General features: G+C 42.3%; 2 protein-coding genes across 2 annotated transcripts in view; both read right to left on the reverse strand.

The window, feature by feature from the left end:
• The window catches only part of LOC143974819 (hematopoietic prostaglandin D synthase-like), a 53,657-nt gene extending 49,900 nt beyond the window's left edge, over positions 1–3,757 (reverse strand). Inside the window, exon 1 of the mRNA XM_077476562.1 lies at positions 3,671–3,757. The gene's annotated coding sequence lies outside the window, so the exon portion shown is untranslated. The remainder of the gene's footprint in view (positions 1–3,670) is intronic.
• A 15,373-nt stretch (positions 3,758–19,130) lies between these two features.
• LOC143974818 (hematopoietic prostaglandin D synthase-like) overlaps positions 19,131–19,940 on the reverse strand; it is a 40,167-nt gene continuing 39,357 nt past the window's right edge. Inside the window, exon 7 of the mRNA XM_077476561.1 lies at positions 19,131–19,436. Within this exon, the coding sequence (XP_077332687.1) occupies positions 19,251–19,436 (186 nt within the window). The 3' untranslated portion in view covers positions 19,131–19,250. The remainder of the gene's footprint in view (positions 19,437–19,940) is intronic.

A 19,940-nucleotide genomic window follows, 5' to 3' on the forward strand; every position in this document is an offset into this window, starting at 1 on the left:
TATTTCATAACTACAAAATGAACAATGGTCTGCTTTCAGTGACTGTTGAATGTTAAATGTGAATAATCTCATAATGACGTTCCTTTTTGACAAGCTGTCATAATGTCTTAATAATAGTATTATGAGGAAAGAACATTCATAATAAAATATATGTACTCTACAGCTTTAATGATGTGTAATGTAGATAAAATATCTGTAAAATATAGCATATAATGGGCAGATGACCTGAGATATTCTAGTTAGACCTATGCATTCTACTGTAATGGTGGCCATACGTGCTTCAATATTATTATCTGACTGATTTAGGATTCGATCAAATGATCGAATCAGAAAATAATCAAATAGCTGAAACTCCCCTTCTGATCAATCAATGGGCCAGCGCAGAAAATTATTGATCGTATTTTATCAATCAGCAGCACTGAAATGCTTTGGTCATGATGAATCCAAACATATTTTGGTTGATCAGATGAGATTACATGGTGGAAACTCAGATGCAATTGATAACTTTCGATCATATTTTCCAACTATTAGTAGAAATCCACTTCCCTGTGTGTGGCCTATTGATCATTTGGGTTGTCAACTACAGATTAATTTTCCCATTGGGAGAGACATCAGAAGACCAATCACTCATCAAAGTGTGTGTTGGAACCACAATATGGCACATGGTGTCAATTTATATCTAAAGTGCTTGTAGGCAGGTTGCTTGTTAGAGTTCAGTTAACTCTAACCCTCCTGGCTGGGGCAGCACTTAACTAAAGAAGCCCCATCGTGGCTGGCAGCCATTTATCTCCCCGTCTTTGCTGGATTTTTAATACTGAAGATCGGCACACTGCATCTGCTCTCAGCCTGCTAAATTTCCATCACTGTCTGGGATTACTGCTCAGCACCATGTAAGATCTATTTGATTACTTCAATAAACTTGGCATCTTTCTTGTTTTTTGTGGAACTTCCTTTAGTCCAAGACTGTGTGCAAATGATTTCAGTCCAACTAATACATTTCACATTGATGCAACAGTTTTCTGATTTTTTTATTTTTTTTGTTTTACACTGGGGTGCCTGTTTAGTGTTCTTTCTTGCCATTTAGAGTTATTTATAATTGCAGATTTTTTTTGATTGCTGTCTTTTTGGGGTCTGACGCAATGGTCCTACCCTATGCGTATGGCTATTCAAGGTGCCTAGAATAGCCTAGAAAAACCTACACTGGGGTCAGCCTCCTATGTGACCCACACTTGGTGCCCAACGAGGAGGGGAATATGAAGGACGGGTCACCTGCCTTGTTAGTGAGTAAAACATTTTTTACCTTTACATTTTAACCAATAAAATGGTATTAAACTAGGACAGCTGTGCGCTCTCCTCTTCCTACATATACCTATTTTTCTACTCCTTATCTCTCTAGATCACCAGTGTGGTTAGAAAGCTGTGGATATAGCAATTATTTTTTAGAAATAGCATTAAATAATAGTCAGAAATGTAAAACTTGCACTTGTTTTTTTCTACAAAGATGCTGAATTCTGGGTCGCACTTCAGAGCAGGGCACTTTAAATGGGAGTAGGGTACGTTGCGTAGGAGTAGAGTAGATTAGTGGGGGCAGGGCACATTACGTGGGGGAGGGTTCATTAAATTGGGGGGGGAAGGAACAGTACGTAGGAGAAGGCCACTTTACAGGAGAGAAGGGAGAATTACATAGGAGCAGGGCACATTACATGGGAACAGAGCACATTAGGCAACATTACATGAGAGCAGGGCACATTACATGGGAACAGAGCACATCAGGCAACATTACACGAGAGCAGGAAACAATACATGGGAGCAGAGCACATCAGTGCACATTACATGAGAGAAGAGCACGTTACATGGGAACAGAGCACATCAGTGCACATTACATGAGAGAAGAGCACGTTACATGGGAGCAGAGCACATCAGGCCACATTACATGAGCGCAGGGAACATTACATAGGAGCAGAGCAGATCACGGCCCATTACATGGGAGCAGGGCACATTGAATGGGAGCAGGGTGCATTACATGGGAGCAGAGCACATTACTTGGGAGCGGGGCACATTGCATGGGAGCAGGGTACATTACATGGAAACAGGGCACATTACATGGGAGCAGGTCACATTACATGGGAGCAAAGCACATCAGGTCACATTACATGAGAGCATGGCACATTGCATGGGAGCAGGGTACATTACATGAGACCAAGGGACATTTCCTCCTCATGCAGCATGACATTATTAATGGTAGTGTGATGATTTTTCTATGCTGGATTACTAGGCAACAAGTAAAAGAACGACTCCTATTATTGTTTGTCTTATAACTAAGTAGTGTTTTTATTTTTACTATCATCGTCATCACAATGGGAGTAATTCTGTTCACATATCCGGTAACCCACCATAAAGATACCCTCACACTACCATTATTAATGTCATCCTGCTCTCCTATTTATCCTTTAAACACCATGCTGAGAGTGACAGGTAGGGCTCATTAGACATATAATGGCACAGAGCTCTGCCTTTATATTATATACTAGTTTCAAACTACTTACCCACTTCAAAGGGAGCACTGACCTGCATCACAGCTGACGTAATTTAAGGTTAAGCATTATATATTATTATATATTATAATAATATGTGATAAAGGCAGCCAATTCCTCATTGTTGTCCTTCCCGTGCCCCACCTCATGGGAGGAAGTCTCTGATCTTACTGGACTGGCAGCTACTGGCATATTCCCTACTGTACATTTCCTACTGTATTCATCCTTGCCAGCCTCGTCATTACCTTCTCCTCTACAAATGGCTTCCTACACAACTTACTTTGCCACATCCAGCATTTGAACACCCGACTGAGAAACCCTGCTGTAGGTTTTGAGCTTGTGGGGACATGGCTGTACTTCTCACTATTTAATCTTGTTAGTGTTTTGCATGGGTTTGCAATATATCTCTATATATTCGACAATGGAAATGCATTAGACATTTGTATTGTCTGTATTAGGCTGGCCATAGATGATGCGTGGTTGCAGGAAAGAAAATCGCTTGATTCCCCCACCAACACAGTCAGTGTTGATGAGGAAATCCCTCCCGTGGAGCTATTGTGTTCTCCCGGTGGGGTTGGTTTTGTGGTAGCACCGTGCTATCCCTGTCGGGAGAACAGTGATTATTGCCACAAGCTATAGCCACTGGTAATAACTGCCTCATGGAAATCCAACATGCTGCTTGTGCCTAAGTTGATCAATGGATCAACTTGGGTACAATCAGCCTGTCCATAGATGGTTTGAATTTTGTCTGTTCCCTGCTGAACCGGCTGAGATTCAAACAATCTTTGGCCGACAGAATGCCTTCTTGCGCTTTTAAAATACTCTATAAAACAAAACATAAAAATAATAATACAAGTATAATAATCAGCCTATAAACATTGCACTAAAGATATTTGTATATAGTCCCAAATAACAATACAGACACTTCCCTATATTTAACCTAACCTAGAAAGTTGAATCTAATATCTATTGTTAATGCTCTACCTTCCTCTTCTCTATGCAGTAGCTGCTAGCTCTTTAGGATAGAGTTTATAAATTGTTCCTTTTATACAGACATGTACATTTGTAATAAGAAGCTATAATGATATGCCTATCCTTCCATAGCTTATGTTCAGATAGTGTGCTTTCCATATTACCTTAGCTGTCCAGAGTCTTCTGATCTAATGAGCTGCACTGTGATCTGCCTCTTAGACAAAAGTAGCTTTAAACCTTTGAACCTGACAAGGAAAAAAAAGACAGACAAGGATCTGATTATATTCATTCAATATCGCCCCCTGGTGGATAACGTCTACATTGTTTTAAATGCTTGTTACGTATGTTATTACATTATATCATATTCCTACAAAGAAAGCCGAGTACATTTTTTTCAACATCAAAAATGTTTTATTTAAAGGAGAAGTAGGGCCAAAGCTCTTAACAAGACAAGACAAGTGGGAATCTGCAATCACTAGCACTAATAAATAGCTATAGTAAATGTGGCACACAGTTGAGGTAACAGTTCTAGATACTCTTGAACTGGCAAACTCAGTAACATTAGTGGTACAGGTACAATTAAAGTAACGTTGGTTGCCCACAGTATCTCTCAGTACTACATTTATCAAACAGGCATATGCAGGACCATCTTTAATATTGGTTGGACCCTGGGCAAACATTTTCTTAGTGACTCCCGAATCCATCTGTCAACTATTTTCAGGCAGTGTAGGCTCAAGGGACAGCTGCTTTGGGCCCCACAACAATGACTGGGCCCGGGGCAGCAGCCCCTTTTTGCCCTGCCTTAAAGACGGCCCTGGGCATATGACCTATGTTACTGGTAGCTGCATCTGCAAGAGGGAAGGCAGACTGGCGGAGTGGCAGCACATTGGCTCTTGAAGATAATGAACAGAACCTATTCGGTGAGTCTTCCGGATGGTGGGCAGAAGAGAATACAATGATATCCCTAAAGCTTTTCCCTCCTAATGTAAAAAAACTTTCCCTAAGGCTAAATCACTGCCCCTGATAAACTTGGTCTCTCTTCCTACTCTAGCCACTCACAGAATGTTTGCCAACCCCAGCAGGGCACTGCTATTAATCCACTTGCTTACTGGGCACTTAAACCCCCTTTCTGCCCAGGCCAATTTTCAGCTTTTTGAATGACAATTTCGCGGTCATGCTACACTGTATCTGTATGAAATTTTTATCATTTTTTCATACAAATAGATCTTTCTTTTGATGGTATTAAATCACTACTGGGGTTTTTATTTTTTGCTAAACAAACAAAAGACCGCTAATTTTTAGAAAAATAAAAAAAACTGTTTACATAGTTTGTTTTGCAAGCAGCTAATTTTTCTCCTTCACTGATATGCACTGATGAGGCTGCACTGATAGGTGGCACTGATGGGCACTGATCAGGAGGCACTGATAGGCAGCACTGAAGGGCGCCAATAAGTGACTTTGATGGGCACTGATAGCACTGACTGATAGGTGGCACTGATAGGTGTCACAGGTGGGCACTGCTTAGCAGCAGTGGGTGTCAGTGTGTGGGACCAATGTCCCGTTTTACACAAGCCAGGTATCTGCTTTTATTTTCAATTGCCGACTTCTGTTTACATCATGTGATCAGCTGTCATTGGCTGACAGCTGATCACATGGTAAAGGGCTGGGATCAGCATCTTAGTCCGATTTGTGATCAGCCAATTCTCATGGACTCGCTGATCACAGAGTGCGCTGCCCTCACTGTCAGCGAAGAGGTTAATAGCACTGGCCACACTAAAGATGGCCATCAATGGTCACTCAGAGCTGCAGTGTCCAATCAGACCACAGTTCCATGCTCCCTATGAAGTCTGCAGAAAAGCAGTGTTCCTCTAAGCCTTCACTTCCACATGCACAGCAGCACACCAACACAGTACCACCTACAGCATGGAGGATGAATGAATGAATGAAATACTTGTATAGCGCACAATGCGAACTGAATCGTCTCTAGGCGCTGTGTGGATGAACTACACCTTCCTACAAGTATGTGTTACTAGGGATTGGAAGAATAAGTCTCTCTACACAACAGTGCACATCATGCCCTGTGCTGTAGTGCGCTGAGTTAAGAAAAAGGGTCATTTTGGATTTACAGACTATTGCTGCTTGTTGGCATCCCATTATTGCAATGCATGTCAACTTGCAGCATAACAAGTGTCGATGCACTTGACTTTGTGCAACGCATCAGCCCAGAGAAATGTGGATGGAGAGCTATGGATGGCTGAAAAACTGACAGCGGACCTGATTGGATAGCCTATGTGAAACCAGCTTTAGGGTCTGAATAACTCTCTCAACCAATGTATCAAGAACTGGAATGCTGACTTCCCCAGATTCAGTAGTATGCATCTTTCAGTTTGGAAAAGGTATGCTGTCTGAAACGATTTTCCTTGTAACACCACATCTCTATACACTTGACTTGAGTTTAGCAACAACAGTGTAAGATGTTGTATCTGGTAATGCAGGAACTCTGGGAAGTTTGAAAAATGGCCCACAACTAGAAAGAATGGATGGTTAACTTGTTCTGTAATGGTCCAGGCATGCCACTTGTCATTTTGCCTGGCTGGTCTATTTGGTTACCAAGAGTGAATGATCAAGTGGCCTTAAAAGCTTTAGATTAAGAGGCGTTTTATTCTGTTAGACCACCCTTATGCAGTGTAGTTTCAACTATGTTTTTACAGAAATTTGTTCCATCTACTCAGGTCTGTAAGTTCAGAACTTCTTTGTTCAGTAGAGTACATGGAGAATACTACTTTCTCATCCAGATGATCCTTGCCATTATCTCCAAATTTTTTGTTGTTAACTGTACTGTAAATATGAACTAAGTTTGGATGCATCAGCTTGTTTGGATTGGTCATAAAAAAATCAAAACAGACATGTTTGTCAGAATATACATTTGGAAGATTTAGAGTGTTGTCTTTCTCTTGTTCCCATGGACACATTGGGGGTTATTTACTAAAGGAAAATCCTCTTTACACTGCAAGTGCACTTGGAAGTCGCCGTAGATCCAAGGGGGACATGCAAGGAAAAAAAAAAAATGTTTTTATCTTGCACATAATTGGATGATAAACTCAGCAGAGCTTCCCCTCATTTCAGATCTACCCCTTAGATTTAGAGCGACTGCACTTCCAAGTGCACTTTCAGTGCAAAGTGGAGCTGCCTTTCATAAATAACCCCCAGAATGTCTTTTTAAAGTAGCATTACAAATTTTGTAGTCAGAGATACTTCATGGTTATTATTAGTGGTGTAGGCACAAGGTTTTCAGAAGTTGCAGATGCATCCAAATATCTAATGAAGGGGTCACTTTCATTATGGCATATTACGGTTGGATATTATTTGAACATCCCAAAAAAGAGGTATGATTTTTCAATGGTCATGTGTAATGCATTAGCATGCAGTATGGAAACAACAGTATAGGTCAGTGGTTCTCAACCCTGCCCCCAAGTACCCCCAACAGGCCATGTTTGCAGTTTTTCCTTTATCTTGCACAGGTGCAAAAATCAGAGTCAAGGGCTTGGTATTTAAGACAGCTTTTTTTATCTAACAGAAATTCCCAAAACATGTCCTGTTGGGGATACTTGAGGACAGGGTTGAGAGCCACTGGTGTAGGTTACCAACCTAAGGAGCATTAGCATAGGTGCATGCTTTTCAGCAGGCCCTAGGGAAAAAATTCTGATAATATACTACCCCCTTTCAATCACTCGCCCTGTATCACTTTATTGGGGTATTTGCTTATTAAAAGTGAAGTATAGGGTTTGTTTGTTTTTCTGAATAATACTTACCTAGGTGGATGCATCATCTGTCCCCCGGCTCTAACACTGAGAACTGAGTGATCAAACATTGCCTAATGCATGAATCTCAGAGATCCCTGAGCAGACAGCCAGTAACTGTCAGGCACCAGCTCTCTGCTTTGCCCCCCTGGAGCGCTGGGCTGTGGAGGGTGCAGGAGCGGCCGGCTCAGGCTCTCAGCGGCTTGCTGAGAGCCTGAGCCGGGTGCGGGTCAAGGCATGTGGGCAGATCTCAACTCCATTGTCACAATCTTGCCCGAACCTGGACTGACTCTGTGACGTCAGCCCACTGTCTACTGAAAATGGGTCACAGGAGTGATGAACCAACTGCACTCCTGTGATCCCCAGGATCCTTTAAAGGTGGGGGATTGAACTTATGTCCTTTCTAAGGTGTAATAAAAATACACTTGAAAAGCTCTTGCAACTGCCTCATGCCACCGGGGTACATTTATCCAGCCTGAATGATAGGGGACACTGGGGTGGATCTCAAGACACCCGGGGGCAACCATATTGGGCAGTACTGTCTAAGCCCTCTTGTTATGTTACTTGTCTGCGTTTTATGTGGTTGTTTTGCTTTTAAATGTAACAAAGTAATGTTCCAATGCTATTGTAAACGCAGTGTGCTCTCTTGTTGTATGTCCTGCTGCTGTTTCTATGTCTTGAATGATGATATGGTAAAGTACTAATAAAGTTTCTTAGTGATTAAAAATACACTCGCCAGCAGACATTTCCTCATATAGGATGGTAAAGATTTGTTTGGCACTCAGTTTACATCTTACACTGTGTAACAATTCTCATTCTAGCTGCAATGTGCAAGTTTAATTAATACATTATAATAGGTAATACTTCTTCCCTTTTTCTGCCACAAGATGGAGCTTGGTGGACTCTAATTCACCTTCAATTAGGAGCATTGCACTCTGGGAATTGTGATCCCAATCAAAAGAAACTCCATTCCTTAGCAGACACAGGAAACTTCAAATGCCAGCATGGCTGTGTGCAGGAGGGCTCATAAGTTAGAAAGCTGACAAAACCAGAGGAAGGTCTGAGAGACACGGGTGTGGAGAAAAGAAGGTCTTGTCTAGGATAAAGACAAGGAGGAAGATACAGGAAAAGAGCGTTTTATAGTAGACAGTGAGGTTGATTTACTAAAACTGTAGATTGCAAAATCTGGTACAGCTGTGCATGGTAGCCAATCAGTAGTGATGGACGAACTTCCGGCGGGACGTTTCGCGAACGCGGCCGATAGTTCGCGAACCGTAACGTTCGCTGCGGGCCCCATTAACTTCAATGGGAGGCGAACTTTACAAACCTACAGGTCAAATTTGCAGCCACAAAATAATTACTAGCTGTGCACACATAGTCCCACCACATGACCAATGACATAACACATGTATGAGGTGAATCTGGGATCGACAACTACAAGCATTCTTTTTTTATATGTGAAATTGTGACAATTCAGGACTGTGGAGCGCATGAAGGCAATGGAGGAGAGGGAAGGTCAGGGTAGGCAAAGAAGAGAGTGCGGGAGATGATCACGAGCACCGTGATATAGAGCACTGACACCTGCACCGTGATAGAGAGCACTGACATCAGCAGCGTGACATAAAGCAATGACACCAGCACCGTGATATACAGCACTGATACCTGCACCGTAAGCAGCCCCAGAAGTCAGCATAGCACAGGGATGGTGGGAGCCCCTCATAATGAGCATAGCACAGGGATGGTGGGAGCCCCTCATAATATGCACAGCAGAGGTACAGCCCCAGGAGTAAGTCAGCATAGCACAGGGATGGTGGGAGCCCCTCATAATAAGCAGCCCCAGGAGGAAGTCAAGTATGTGCAAGTATTTTATACGTGTATTACACAACTATATACTGCACACCAAATAGTACACCTATACCGGTCCTTAAGGACCTTTGTGGAACTAGTAGGTTGTGATTAGCAGACTGTACCTCACTCAACCCTATATACTGTAGTACACTATACCTTACCAGTCCTTATAAGGACCTTTGTAAAAATAGTAGGTTGTGATTAGCAGACTGTACCTCAGTCCCTATACTGATAAAGGACTGCTGCAGAATAGGGCAGCAGTCAGCAGTAGTGCACCTCAACCCTATATATTGTGGACCTATACCAGTCCTTAAAGATTAGCAGACTATACCTCACTCAACCCTATATACTCTAGTACGCTATACCTTACCAGTCCTTAGAAGGACCTTTGTGGAACTAGTAGGTTGTGATTAGCAGACTGTACCTCAGTCTCTATACTCATAAAGGACTACTGCAGCAGAAGGGCAGCAATCAAGTATAATATTCTTTCTATATTTGGAAGAAAGAATATTATACGTGTACAACCCTATTACCATACCAGTCCTGAAAAGGACCTTTGTGGACCTAATAGTAACAGCTAATGATTAAACTGACTGTCCCTGCTGCACACAGCGTCCTGTCCCTATCTGCACTGAGAAAAGACAATCTGCTGCAACAATGACTTGAATAGCAGTGCCTCAAACCTATATCCTGAACTACACCTATACCATACCAGTCCTTAAAAGAACTTTTGTGGACCTAATAGCTAGCGATTTGGGTCACTGCAGTCTCTCCCTGCTCCACACAGCAACCTCTCCCTATAGTGACAGTAGAAAATGTAAAATGGCCACCGGATCGGGGCTATTTATAAGTTAGGGGGAATGTCCAATTGTCCATGTGCTGTAATGTCTCAATTGGCTGTCCTGTACCCCATGATGGATGTGTCATCATAGGTCAAAGTTATTTTACACAGTAAACATGTAAGTCCGCCGGGCGAACAGCGGCAATAGTCCGCCGATCGGGCGGCCTGCGAACAGCCGAAATTCGCCGCGAACCGACCGCCGGACGAACAGTTCGGCCATCCCTACCAACCAGCTTCTAACTACAGCTTGTTAAGTTAAGCTTTGACAAAAAAATAAATAAATAGAAGCCGATTGATTTCTGTGAAGAGCTGCACCAGATTTTCCACTCTCCAGTTTTAGTAAATCAACCCAAGTGCGTGTGTCAGTTCTGGAGAACTGGTGAAGCTGCTGCAATCTGCCAAGTCAAGTCTGTCCATTCCACTGTCTGGAGCCGGGGACCATCCTGAGGCCTAGTACTGGAGACGCTAGAGATCCAGACCTGCTGATTTCTGTTGTGATGCCACTAAGCCTAGCTAGAGGTTCCTGCTGCTGCATCATAGAGATACTGCTGTCTGATTGCTACAGAAGTACACCTGGAATCGTTTTCTTGTTAAAGGGGGCCCCCATTTCTCATTCAAGGAGTCCTGCTACTACAAATACTGGGCTGTTGGTGAGTTTGTGACATACTGACTGACTCTATAGTGAAACCTATGGAAAGCCATACTGCACTATCCCTCTTAAAGGCACCACCAACTATCCCTTGATGCTCTGTAACAATTGTGCTGCTCAGAATTCTACAAACAATACCCCATAATGACAAGTGAAAGAAGTTTGTTTGAAATCTCTGAATTCTCTTCTATTTTACAGAGACACGCCAGAGCTCTGTCAGAGTGACCATTGGGTTCTTGGTCACTGTGACTATGGCCCTTCTCCCCCGATCGCTCAGTTGGGCTGGGTGGCCCGCTCTAAGAAGAGTCCTGGTGGTTCCAAACTTCTTCCATTTAGGGATGATGGAGGCCACTGTGCTCATTGGGACTTTCAATGCTGCAGACATTTTTCTGTACCCTTCCCAAGATCTGTGCCTCCATACAATCCTGTCTAGGAGGTCTAAAGACAATTTCTTGGACTTTATGGCTTGGTTTGTGACGCGCTGTTAACTTTTGGACCTTATATAGACAGGTGTGTGCCTTTCCAAATCATGTCCAATCAACTGAATTTACCACAGGTTGAAACCAAGTGAAGTTGTAGAAACATCTCAAGGATGATCAGTGGAAACAGGATGCACCTGAGCTCAATTTTGAGCTTCATGGCAAAGGCTGTGAATACTGACTGTATGCACATATGATATATATTTAAAAAAAAAAAAAAAATTGTAATAAATTTGCAAAGATTTCAAACAAACTTCTTTCACTTGTCATTATGGGGTATGGTTTGTAGAATTTTGAGGAAAATAATGAATTAAATTTATTGTGGAATAAGGCTGTAACATAATAAAATGTGGAAAAGTGAAGCGCTATGAATACTTTCCGAATGCACCGTACCTCTGGTAATTAACCCCTTGACACTTCTTCACTCGGTTCACGCAGATATACCGTGGCACAATGGCTCTCCTGGGAAAAACCCAGTATGAGTACAGCTTTCCCTTTAGAAGCCGCCAGAGGATGCGCTCGCCTGCTGCACAGAGGGGGACCCGATGTGCATGGCCGGCAGGCACAATCATCGCCGGACACGTGCGATCGAGAGCCAGCATGGGGATTTGTGTGTGTAAACACACAAATCCCTGTCCTTTCAGGGGAGAGGAGACAAATTGTTTATTCCTACTAACTAGGGACAATGATATGTCCCCTCCCCCAGTCAGTCCTAACCCCAGTTAGAATACACTGAGGGAACACACATTTAACCCCTGGATCGCCCCCTAGTGTTAACCCCTTCCCTGCCAGTGACATTTCCACAGTAATCAGTGTATTTTCATAGCACTGATCGCTATATAAATGTCATTGGTCCCAAAAATGTGTCAAAAGTGTCTGATCTGTCTGTCGCAATGATGCAGATCACCGCCATTACTATTAAAAAACAAAAAATATATTTTATATATATATATATAATTAAAATGCCATAAATCATTCCCATAGTTTGTAGAAGCTATAACTTTTGCCAAAAATTGTATAGCCTGTGGAAAGCACCATACTAACGATCCAAAAATTGGCAGATAGCTTGTCGTACAAATTTTTCTATCTGATTTTCGTATCGTATGTACGGGCCTTTAGGCTGTTCATTTTAAGTGGGAAAAGCTATAGTTTATGCTCACCTTACCAGAGTTTAAAGTGGACAGCTACTCTATTGTTTGATATTGTTCCACACTGCAATATCCTGTTTTTTTTGGGGGAATATTTAATTTCTCCATATATTTTGTGCTTCCGCTCCAAAATCCTGAGTCTTAGTTCAGGGAGACCCTAAGGTACTAACCAAAAGCTACCAGTCTTTCTATTGATGTCTATCAGATGTACAAAGGTTTTTGTGGAGGACAAGGTAAGAACAGACGACCCAATACAACCAGTGGCTCCTGGGGGGGGGGGGTAGTGCTACAGTTGTTATGTTAAGTATCTCTTTTTGGCTGTCTGACAGATGTTCTGTTAATATTTCTCTGTATATATATATGAATCCATTTCTCACCATCTCTTCATTAGCCAATGTGCGTCAGCTTGTGTCCATAGTAACTGTAAATACTGTGGTAGAAAAAAAAAAAAAAAAAAACCTCGACAGAGAACATACAGTACATTTTTATGGTTTATATGCTAAAGTTAAAGTGATTGTAAAGTCTTGGTATTTTTTTCTATAAAAACAACAAACATGTTATACTTACCTGCTCTGTTGCAGTGGATTTGCACAGAGCAGCCCTGATCCTCCTCTTGCCGAGTCCCTCTTCTGTGATCCTAGCCTTTCCGTCCTATTGAGTGTCCCCACAGCAAGCAGTGTGCCATGGGGACACCCAAGCCAAGCTGCAGCTCAGTGTGTTCATTCAGACATGGAGCTGTGGTTCAGCCCCACACCCTCTCTCTCCTCATTGGATAACTGATTTTGATTGACAACAACAGGAGCCAATGACACCACTGCTGTGTCTCAGCCATTTAGAAGGGAGTGTCCCGGATAGCAGACACACTCGTGGACACCACAGGCCAGAGATGGGGCTCCGTTAAGTATTAGGGGGGCCGAGCACACAGTGCTGCTGTACACAGAAGACTTTTTATTTTAATGCATAGAATGCTATAAGATGAAAAAAAACTGACTTTACAACCCCTTTAAACTCCAGGCAATGAAACAATACACATTGTATTGAAGTTTTGTATTCACTAATGCACAGTGGTGAATTTTGAGTGCCTCTCCCAATCTAAATTTGTTCCACCCCTTCATCCGTAAACCCCACCCTTCCTCTTTAGGCTCCACCTCTTCCCATTAGAGCTCCATCTCTTTGAAGGTGGAGGGGGGGGGGGGAAGGTTGAGAGAGAGGGGTGGGGTAAGAGAGGGAGGGGTCTCCCCTATACTACACCAGGAGATTCCCCCCCCCCCCAAAAAAAAAAAAAAAAAAAAAAAAAAAAAAAACCTATATCGGACCTTCCTGCAGCCTGCTGGCTCCTTTTTACCAGCTGTGTGGAGCGAGGCTGCCTAGGCACGATTGCAGCCCAGGACTCCAACCTGCTCTGTCAAGTGAGCTACTTTTGGGATTAGAAGCTGCAGCCATCGCCGCCTCCTGCTTCCGCTTTGCTCCCCTGTCACTGATCAGTCAGTCCGTGCCTGCCCCTGGTCACTGTCACTCCTTTGGTGGATGTCACAAGGGTGCAGTCCCCACCCCCTCTGCAACCACAGTGAAAGAAAAAAGGGGAGAAATGGGATCAGCGCCACACTGCCAGACCTACTGAGCTGAGAGCCCAGGAGAAGGTAACCTGCAGCAAAAAATGTCCTAGTAGACTAGACTATTAATGGATACAAACATGCATACAGTGCAGTAAAAAGTCTCATCCTAATGACTCAAAAGATCCTGTGGGATCCCAATGGCATAAGAAAGTCACATTGATTGGCCACACTTATAACATGATCAGGATCTCATAAATTCCAATGGGTTTTTTCTTTGAAGCACGCGATTAAAGCCAGAGCCTCTTATAGGATGTAAAAAAAGGGTGGGGTCTCCACCCCGAGCCCACCCAGTTGTGTGACAATCGCAAATGAATATACGCTATTGTAACACCGATTCTCCTCCCGGCTAATCAGGAAGTGGTCCTTGAGACCAATTTCCTGATTGGCCGAAAGAAGAAGCAATCTTATTGGCCGAGATGGAGGGAGAAGACGCATGCCCTCCATGATGCAGGGAAAGCCAGAGCCCGGAGGGAAGCACTGCCCGTGCCATAGATGGGGTGATTGCGGGGCTGTCAACCCGACCGATGGGGGTGGGTGCAACGGACCCAAAACACAAACCCACCCACCCACGGGAGGGGAGGGTGTGCAGGTGCAGCTGATCTCATCCAGACAGCTCTAAAAGTAGTATAAATCAAACACAAAATACACACACAAACTACATATTACTGTGACAAATGTGTAAAACAATCAATATTAAGTGCAAAAAAGTCCCAAAAAAATAAAATGAATGCAATATATTCAAAACAGAAAATCTGATCTAATAAAACGAGTTCATATGAAGGTGTATAATCCCAAAACAGGTTAAAAAGGAGAACAAAGTCCCACAGGCAGTGATGAAAAGATAGGAAGGACTTATCAAGCCATCACTTCAAATGTATAAAGTGTTACTAAACCTAAAAAACTGTAAAATCAATCTGTATATGCAGTAAAGCATGCTCGTTATAGTCACTGTGGTACCTAAGGGGTTAATCCTCCACATTGTCTAAAAAGGCTGTTTCACCCAGTCTTCTCTGATCCTCCCCTTCTTTTACTGTCCCAGTCTCCTGATAGCACATAGCCTTCTGCACTCTGCACATGTTCAGTGTGGTGTGTATTGATAGAGAGGTTTTTTTTTGGGGGGGGGGGGGGTGCATGTGATCATCACTGTCCAGAGTGTCAGGGGTTATGCAGCCTCATGGGATGGTCAGAGGAGAATGAAAACACCTACACATTTTAAACAGTGTTTGGCCGGACACAATAGAAGAAGTAGTAACAAGACTGCTATATACTGCTGATAAGAAAAAGGTATTTAGCCGTTTATATTTACTAACATAAATGCCTTTCCATGTTCTGTGTACTGTGGGAGATCATCATATATAGCGAATGCAAGGTGCTGGGTTTAGCAACACTTTAAAGGTCTCCCAGGGGTCTATGGTCACGTCAGATTTTATGACTGGTAATTTGGAATTCCAAGGAAAAAGGCACTCTTCCAGCCTTCCCTCCTTCACAGGAAATGCCAGGAATTTAGCTGGTTAGCTATCATCACATGCATTCATAGCAAACAATGAACCACTAATCAACTGGGAATGCACTCCGCAGAACTGCTCATAAAAAGACATTTATTAAGGTGTAAAAAAAAAAAAAAAAAAAAAAAAAAATCACAAATGCCAAGAAGTGCCACAGCATGCCTCTGAACACGGTGGTATGGTATTCAAGCAACAAACATGGCCACCGTTCCCTCACGCATGTGCAGTAGCAGGTGTTGGGCTCAGCCCTACTGGTTTCATCACAGATGACATCATCGGGGGACAGCCACATCCAACAAAGAAGGATCATGTTCATTGGATAAGACAGATGTCAAACAAATATAGACCAATGCTATTCAGGGCCAATAAATGTACTAGGAAGCACTTAACCAAGCATAGCCCTCACTCAAGAGTGTGCTCTAAAGCCAACATATGTCTAAGTTAGAGCAGTGGTTCTCAACCTCGGTCCTCAAATACCCCCAACAGGCCATGTTTTTAGGTCTTTCTTGATCTCGCATGGGTGCTTTAAATCAGTGTCATTGGCTTGGTAATTTGGACAGCTATTTTATCTAAGAGAAATTCCCAAAACATGGCCTGTTGGGGGTACTTGAGGACCGAAGTTGAGAACTACTAGAGAGTTAGAGGACATTTACAAATGGAAATGCTCAATATCACCACTGTGTGGTAGAGTGATAGAATATAAGCAAATAGTATATTTTGGTAAAAAAAAAACTGAGGCATACCCCTCACTCAAGGCTGTGCTCAATAGACCCAACACAAGTGTTATGCCTCGTACACATGATCAGACTTTCTGCCAACAAAACAGTGAAACTTTGTCCAAAGGTTGTTGGCTCAAACTTGTCTTGTATACACACGGTCACACAAATGTTGGCCAACAATTACGAACGCAGTGACGTACTAGACATACTATGTGGTTTCTCTGCTCTTTAGCACCACCCTTTGGGCTCCTTCTGCTAATTTTGTGTTAATAGAAGTTTGGCGAGTGTTGATTGTGCTTTTCAGTTTGTTTGTGAATGGCCGTTTGCCAACCAGACGTTGCAGAATCAGCGTTATTGCTTTGACTTTTTGGTTCAATGATTATTTGATTTGGTATATTTTCTATATTTTTGGATGCATAGAATGCACTTTTTGGTTAAATTCTATTGGCAGATGGTATGTCTATTATTTTTTTTTTAATGCACAATAAAAAGATTGTGGCAAATATGTGTTTTGTACTGCCCGTAATAATATCCACCACCTTCTCCTCAAGTGATACAACTATAAATAGGGGGCGCAATCCCCACACAGTTTATTGTGGCGAATAATACATGGCTGTGTGTTTTACTTCAAATGACAGTTTAGGAGCAGGCAGTTACATTTTAAAAAATACAATGTAATTTTGACAAGGGATACCAACATAGTTGTATCTTTGATCTTATAAACTACGGGATAATGGTGTTGTGGTAACTTTCACAAAAGAAAAAAAAAAAAAAAAGAAAGAAAACCATAATAATATTATTCTTGATATCACTAGAAAAAAAAAAACCTTTGAAAATTTGTTTGCAATAATTCCATCAGTATCACCAGCAAAGCAGCTTCATTATCATCCCATTAAAGAAGAAGAGAATGTGCGCTGCATTTCGAGATTTCATAATTTTCCACCTCACAAATGTAATTCTCCATTATAAATGCTAGTTTACAAGATCAACCACTTCTGCTTCTAGGCATGCATGTTGTACTACAGACTTGTGTACACACAATCAGAAAATCCGACAACACACATTTGTTGCTGGAAAATTAGAAAACATGCTAGCCAACATTTGTTGGCGGAAAGTCCCACAACAATCGTCCGATGGAGTATACACACAGTTGGATTTTTCACCAACAGCCTGACATCCAACATTTCCCGTCAGAAAGTTTGATCGTGTGTTCACAAAGAGAAATACATTCTCAATATCACCATCTTGTGGCAGAGTGATGAAATACAGGACAATGGTATGTTTTGGTAAAAAAATAGTTATCAAACTGTAAATAGCCAGTTTGGCTTCAATCCCTCTTAGTTTAAAAGGGCTTATATTCCACTTGGAAGTGGATAATTTGCAAATCTCATAAACCCATATTTTATTTACAATAAAAAAACAAGAAAATAAGGTCATTTTGAAATTGATGGCAGGGACACATCACATAAATAAGTTTTGGCCCAAAGATCACGGGCATCCAATATTGCATCTTTGCCTTGTCCCTAGAGATCTCTCCAGATTCTAAGAATCTTTTGATGATATTATGTATGGTAGATGATGATATAATTAAAGTCTTTGCAATCTGACATTGAGTAACATTATTCTAAATTTGACAATTTTAGACTCCCTTTTCACATATTGGTGAACCTCTGCCCATCTTTACTGCTGAGAAACTCAATCAAGAAAGATGCCTTTTTATACTCAGTAACCAGTTGCCAACCTAATTAGTTGCAAAATGTTTTTCCAGTTCTTCCTGGTTAGTACCACTTTGCCATCTTTTTGTTGCCCTGTCCTAACTTTGCCATCATCAATTTCAACCCCCCCCCCCCCCAAATTGTATATTTTTTCAGTTTAAACATTTGATATGTTTTCTATTGTGAATAAAATATGGGTTTATAAGCAAATCATTGCCTTACTGCCCAGCTAGTATCTGGGCTGAGTCGTGTGCATTCATAGATGTGTGTTTTCATAGACACACACAGTGGCAGTAAGCTATACCCTTACTCCCTCCTCCCAACAAGAGGAACAACTGTTTCAAACTGTCACACACCCTGCTATGATGGCTATGAATAAAAGTGTTGTGGACGGGGCGTTTACAAATGTATGAGGCTATTTTTAACTTATAGATGTTGTAAACCCTTACATTTACCCAGTGAAGTGACTAGCCTCAGGTGATACACAAAAAGAGTAATCAAGTCCTCCTACATAGGTTGTACCTGTATCTGCAGCACTCTTCTCCACAGCATTTCTCATTTACAGACGATTGGGGGGGGGGGGGGTATGGCAGGGATCTGATGTGAAACAATGCATAGCATAGAGCACAGAGCCAAGTGTAAGTGGAGAGACAGGACTCCCTCTACACAGTTTCAAAGAGAAAACCATGCACAGCTGAGGTTGTCAATCACCTGCTGTGTGCTGGAGGGGGGCACTATGTGCTTTGGATAGAGACTAGCACATACTATTGAGGAATACGCTTTGTTAATTTATTGGATCAGAGGGTTACAACCTGATGGGTTTTACTTTCTATCTGTTTCCCTGCAAAGGTAAAGCATAATGGGCTACTATGCATCACAATGTAGTCCATTATGTGTCACCTGACAAGAGCCAGCGATGTCACCGCTGTCCGCTCTTCCATGAAGCATCCATCTTCCTTCTGGGTATCGTGGCTCTGGCGCAGTGATTGGCCGGGGGGGCCACGATGACGTCACTCCTGTGCATGCGTGGGGGAGCCACCACTAACGGCACGATCACCGCTAGAAACAGCACGCTCAGTGCGCCGTAGAAATCGGTGCCCATCTTTTGCAAATATCTTGTGCACCGTGTAGGTTTAGGAGATATTTCTTGCACCTACAGGTAGGCCTTAATCTAGGCTTACCTGTAGGTAAAAGTGGTCTGTAAGGGTTTACAACCACTTTAACACTGTCCATTTGTACAACACATTTTACTGCTTTATTTTTCATCCATAATAGAAAAAAATAATGCACAGTACCACTATGTATTTCCTTTAAGAATGTGTAATGTATTTTGAATCATCTGTTGGATGTTGATCTACATGAAAATAAAAAAGCTTGATCAAACATTTTCAGCTTTTAAATATACAATTTCTGTGAATTTTATGTTATTTTTGTAACAAGCTTATTTCTGTGGGTGTCGGTGGGCGTCTCTTTATCCATTCTGCAATTGCTGGGACTTCTTTTACTTTTCCTTTAAGAGCCATCAGCTTTGGGTAATCTTTTGCAAAGCCAGGCGCATACATGTCAACACTATCACTGCAGATATCCCAGAAAAAGTCAGCCCATGTTACCTGTCAAGAAAACAGATCTATATTATTTTTTAATTATTTACAAGGAATACAAAATACTATTTTAAACATTTTAGCTTGAAACCACCACTCGCCTTAGCTGATCCTAGTATGTATGCTCCTCGGGCCATGCCCCCCGACATATTTCAACCCCATACCAGGGCTTAATCATAGGGGTATTTTTAACAGTTATTTTAGGCAAGCATAAACACTTGCCGACCACCCCACGTATATGTACTGTGGGCCAGCGGCTCCCCTGCATGAAGTCACGTACCTGTACGTGAATTAGCCCTTTCCGGGTCTGTGGAGTGCATGCACGTCGCCGGCGACCAGCTCTCGCTGTTATTGGACACAGCATGAGCCAATCAGCAGGTCCAGTGGACCTGATGTCCTTCGATCATTCCCGAGAGAGGCAGAATAGCGGACTGCCGTTCTGTGACAGGGGAAGAGAGATCTTGTGTTTCTGCTAAGCAGGAACACAGATCTCCGTCTTTCCACAGTTAAAGA

The sequence above is a fragment of the Lithobates pipiens genome, unplaced genomic scaffold (assembly GCF_037356315.1).
Source record: "Lithobates pipiens isolate NorthernLeopardFrog02 unplaced genomic scaffold, aLitPip1_a1.2 Scaffold_13, whole genome shotgun sequence".
In the NCBI taxonomy this organism is placed as follows: Eukaryota; Metazoa; Chordata; class Amphibia; order Anura; family Ranidae; genus Lithobates; species Lithobates pipiens.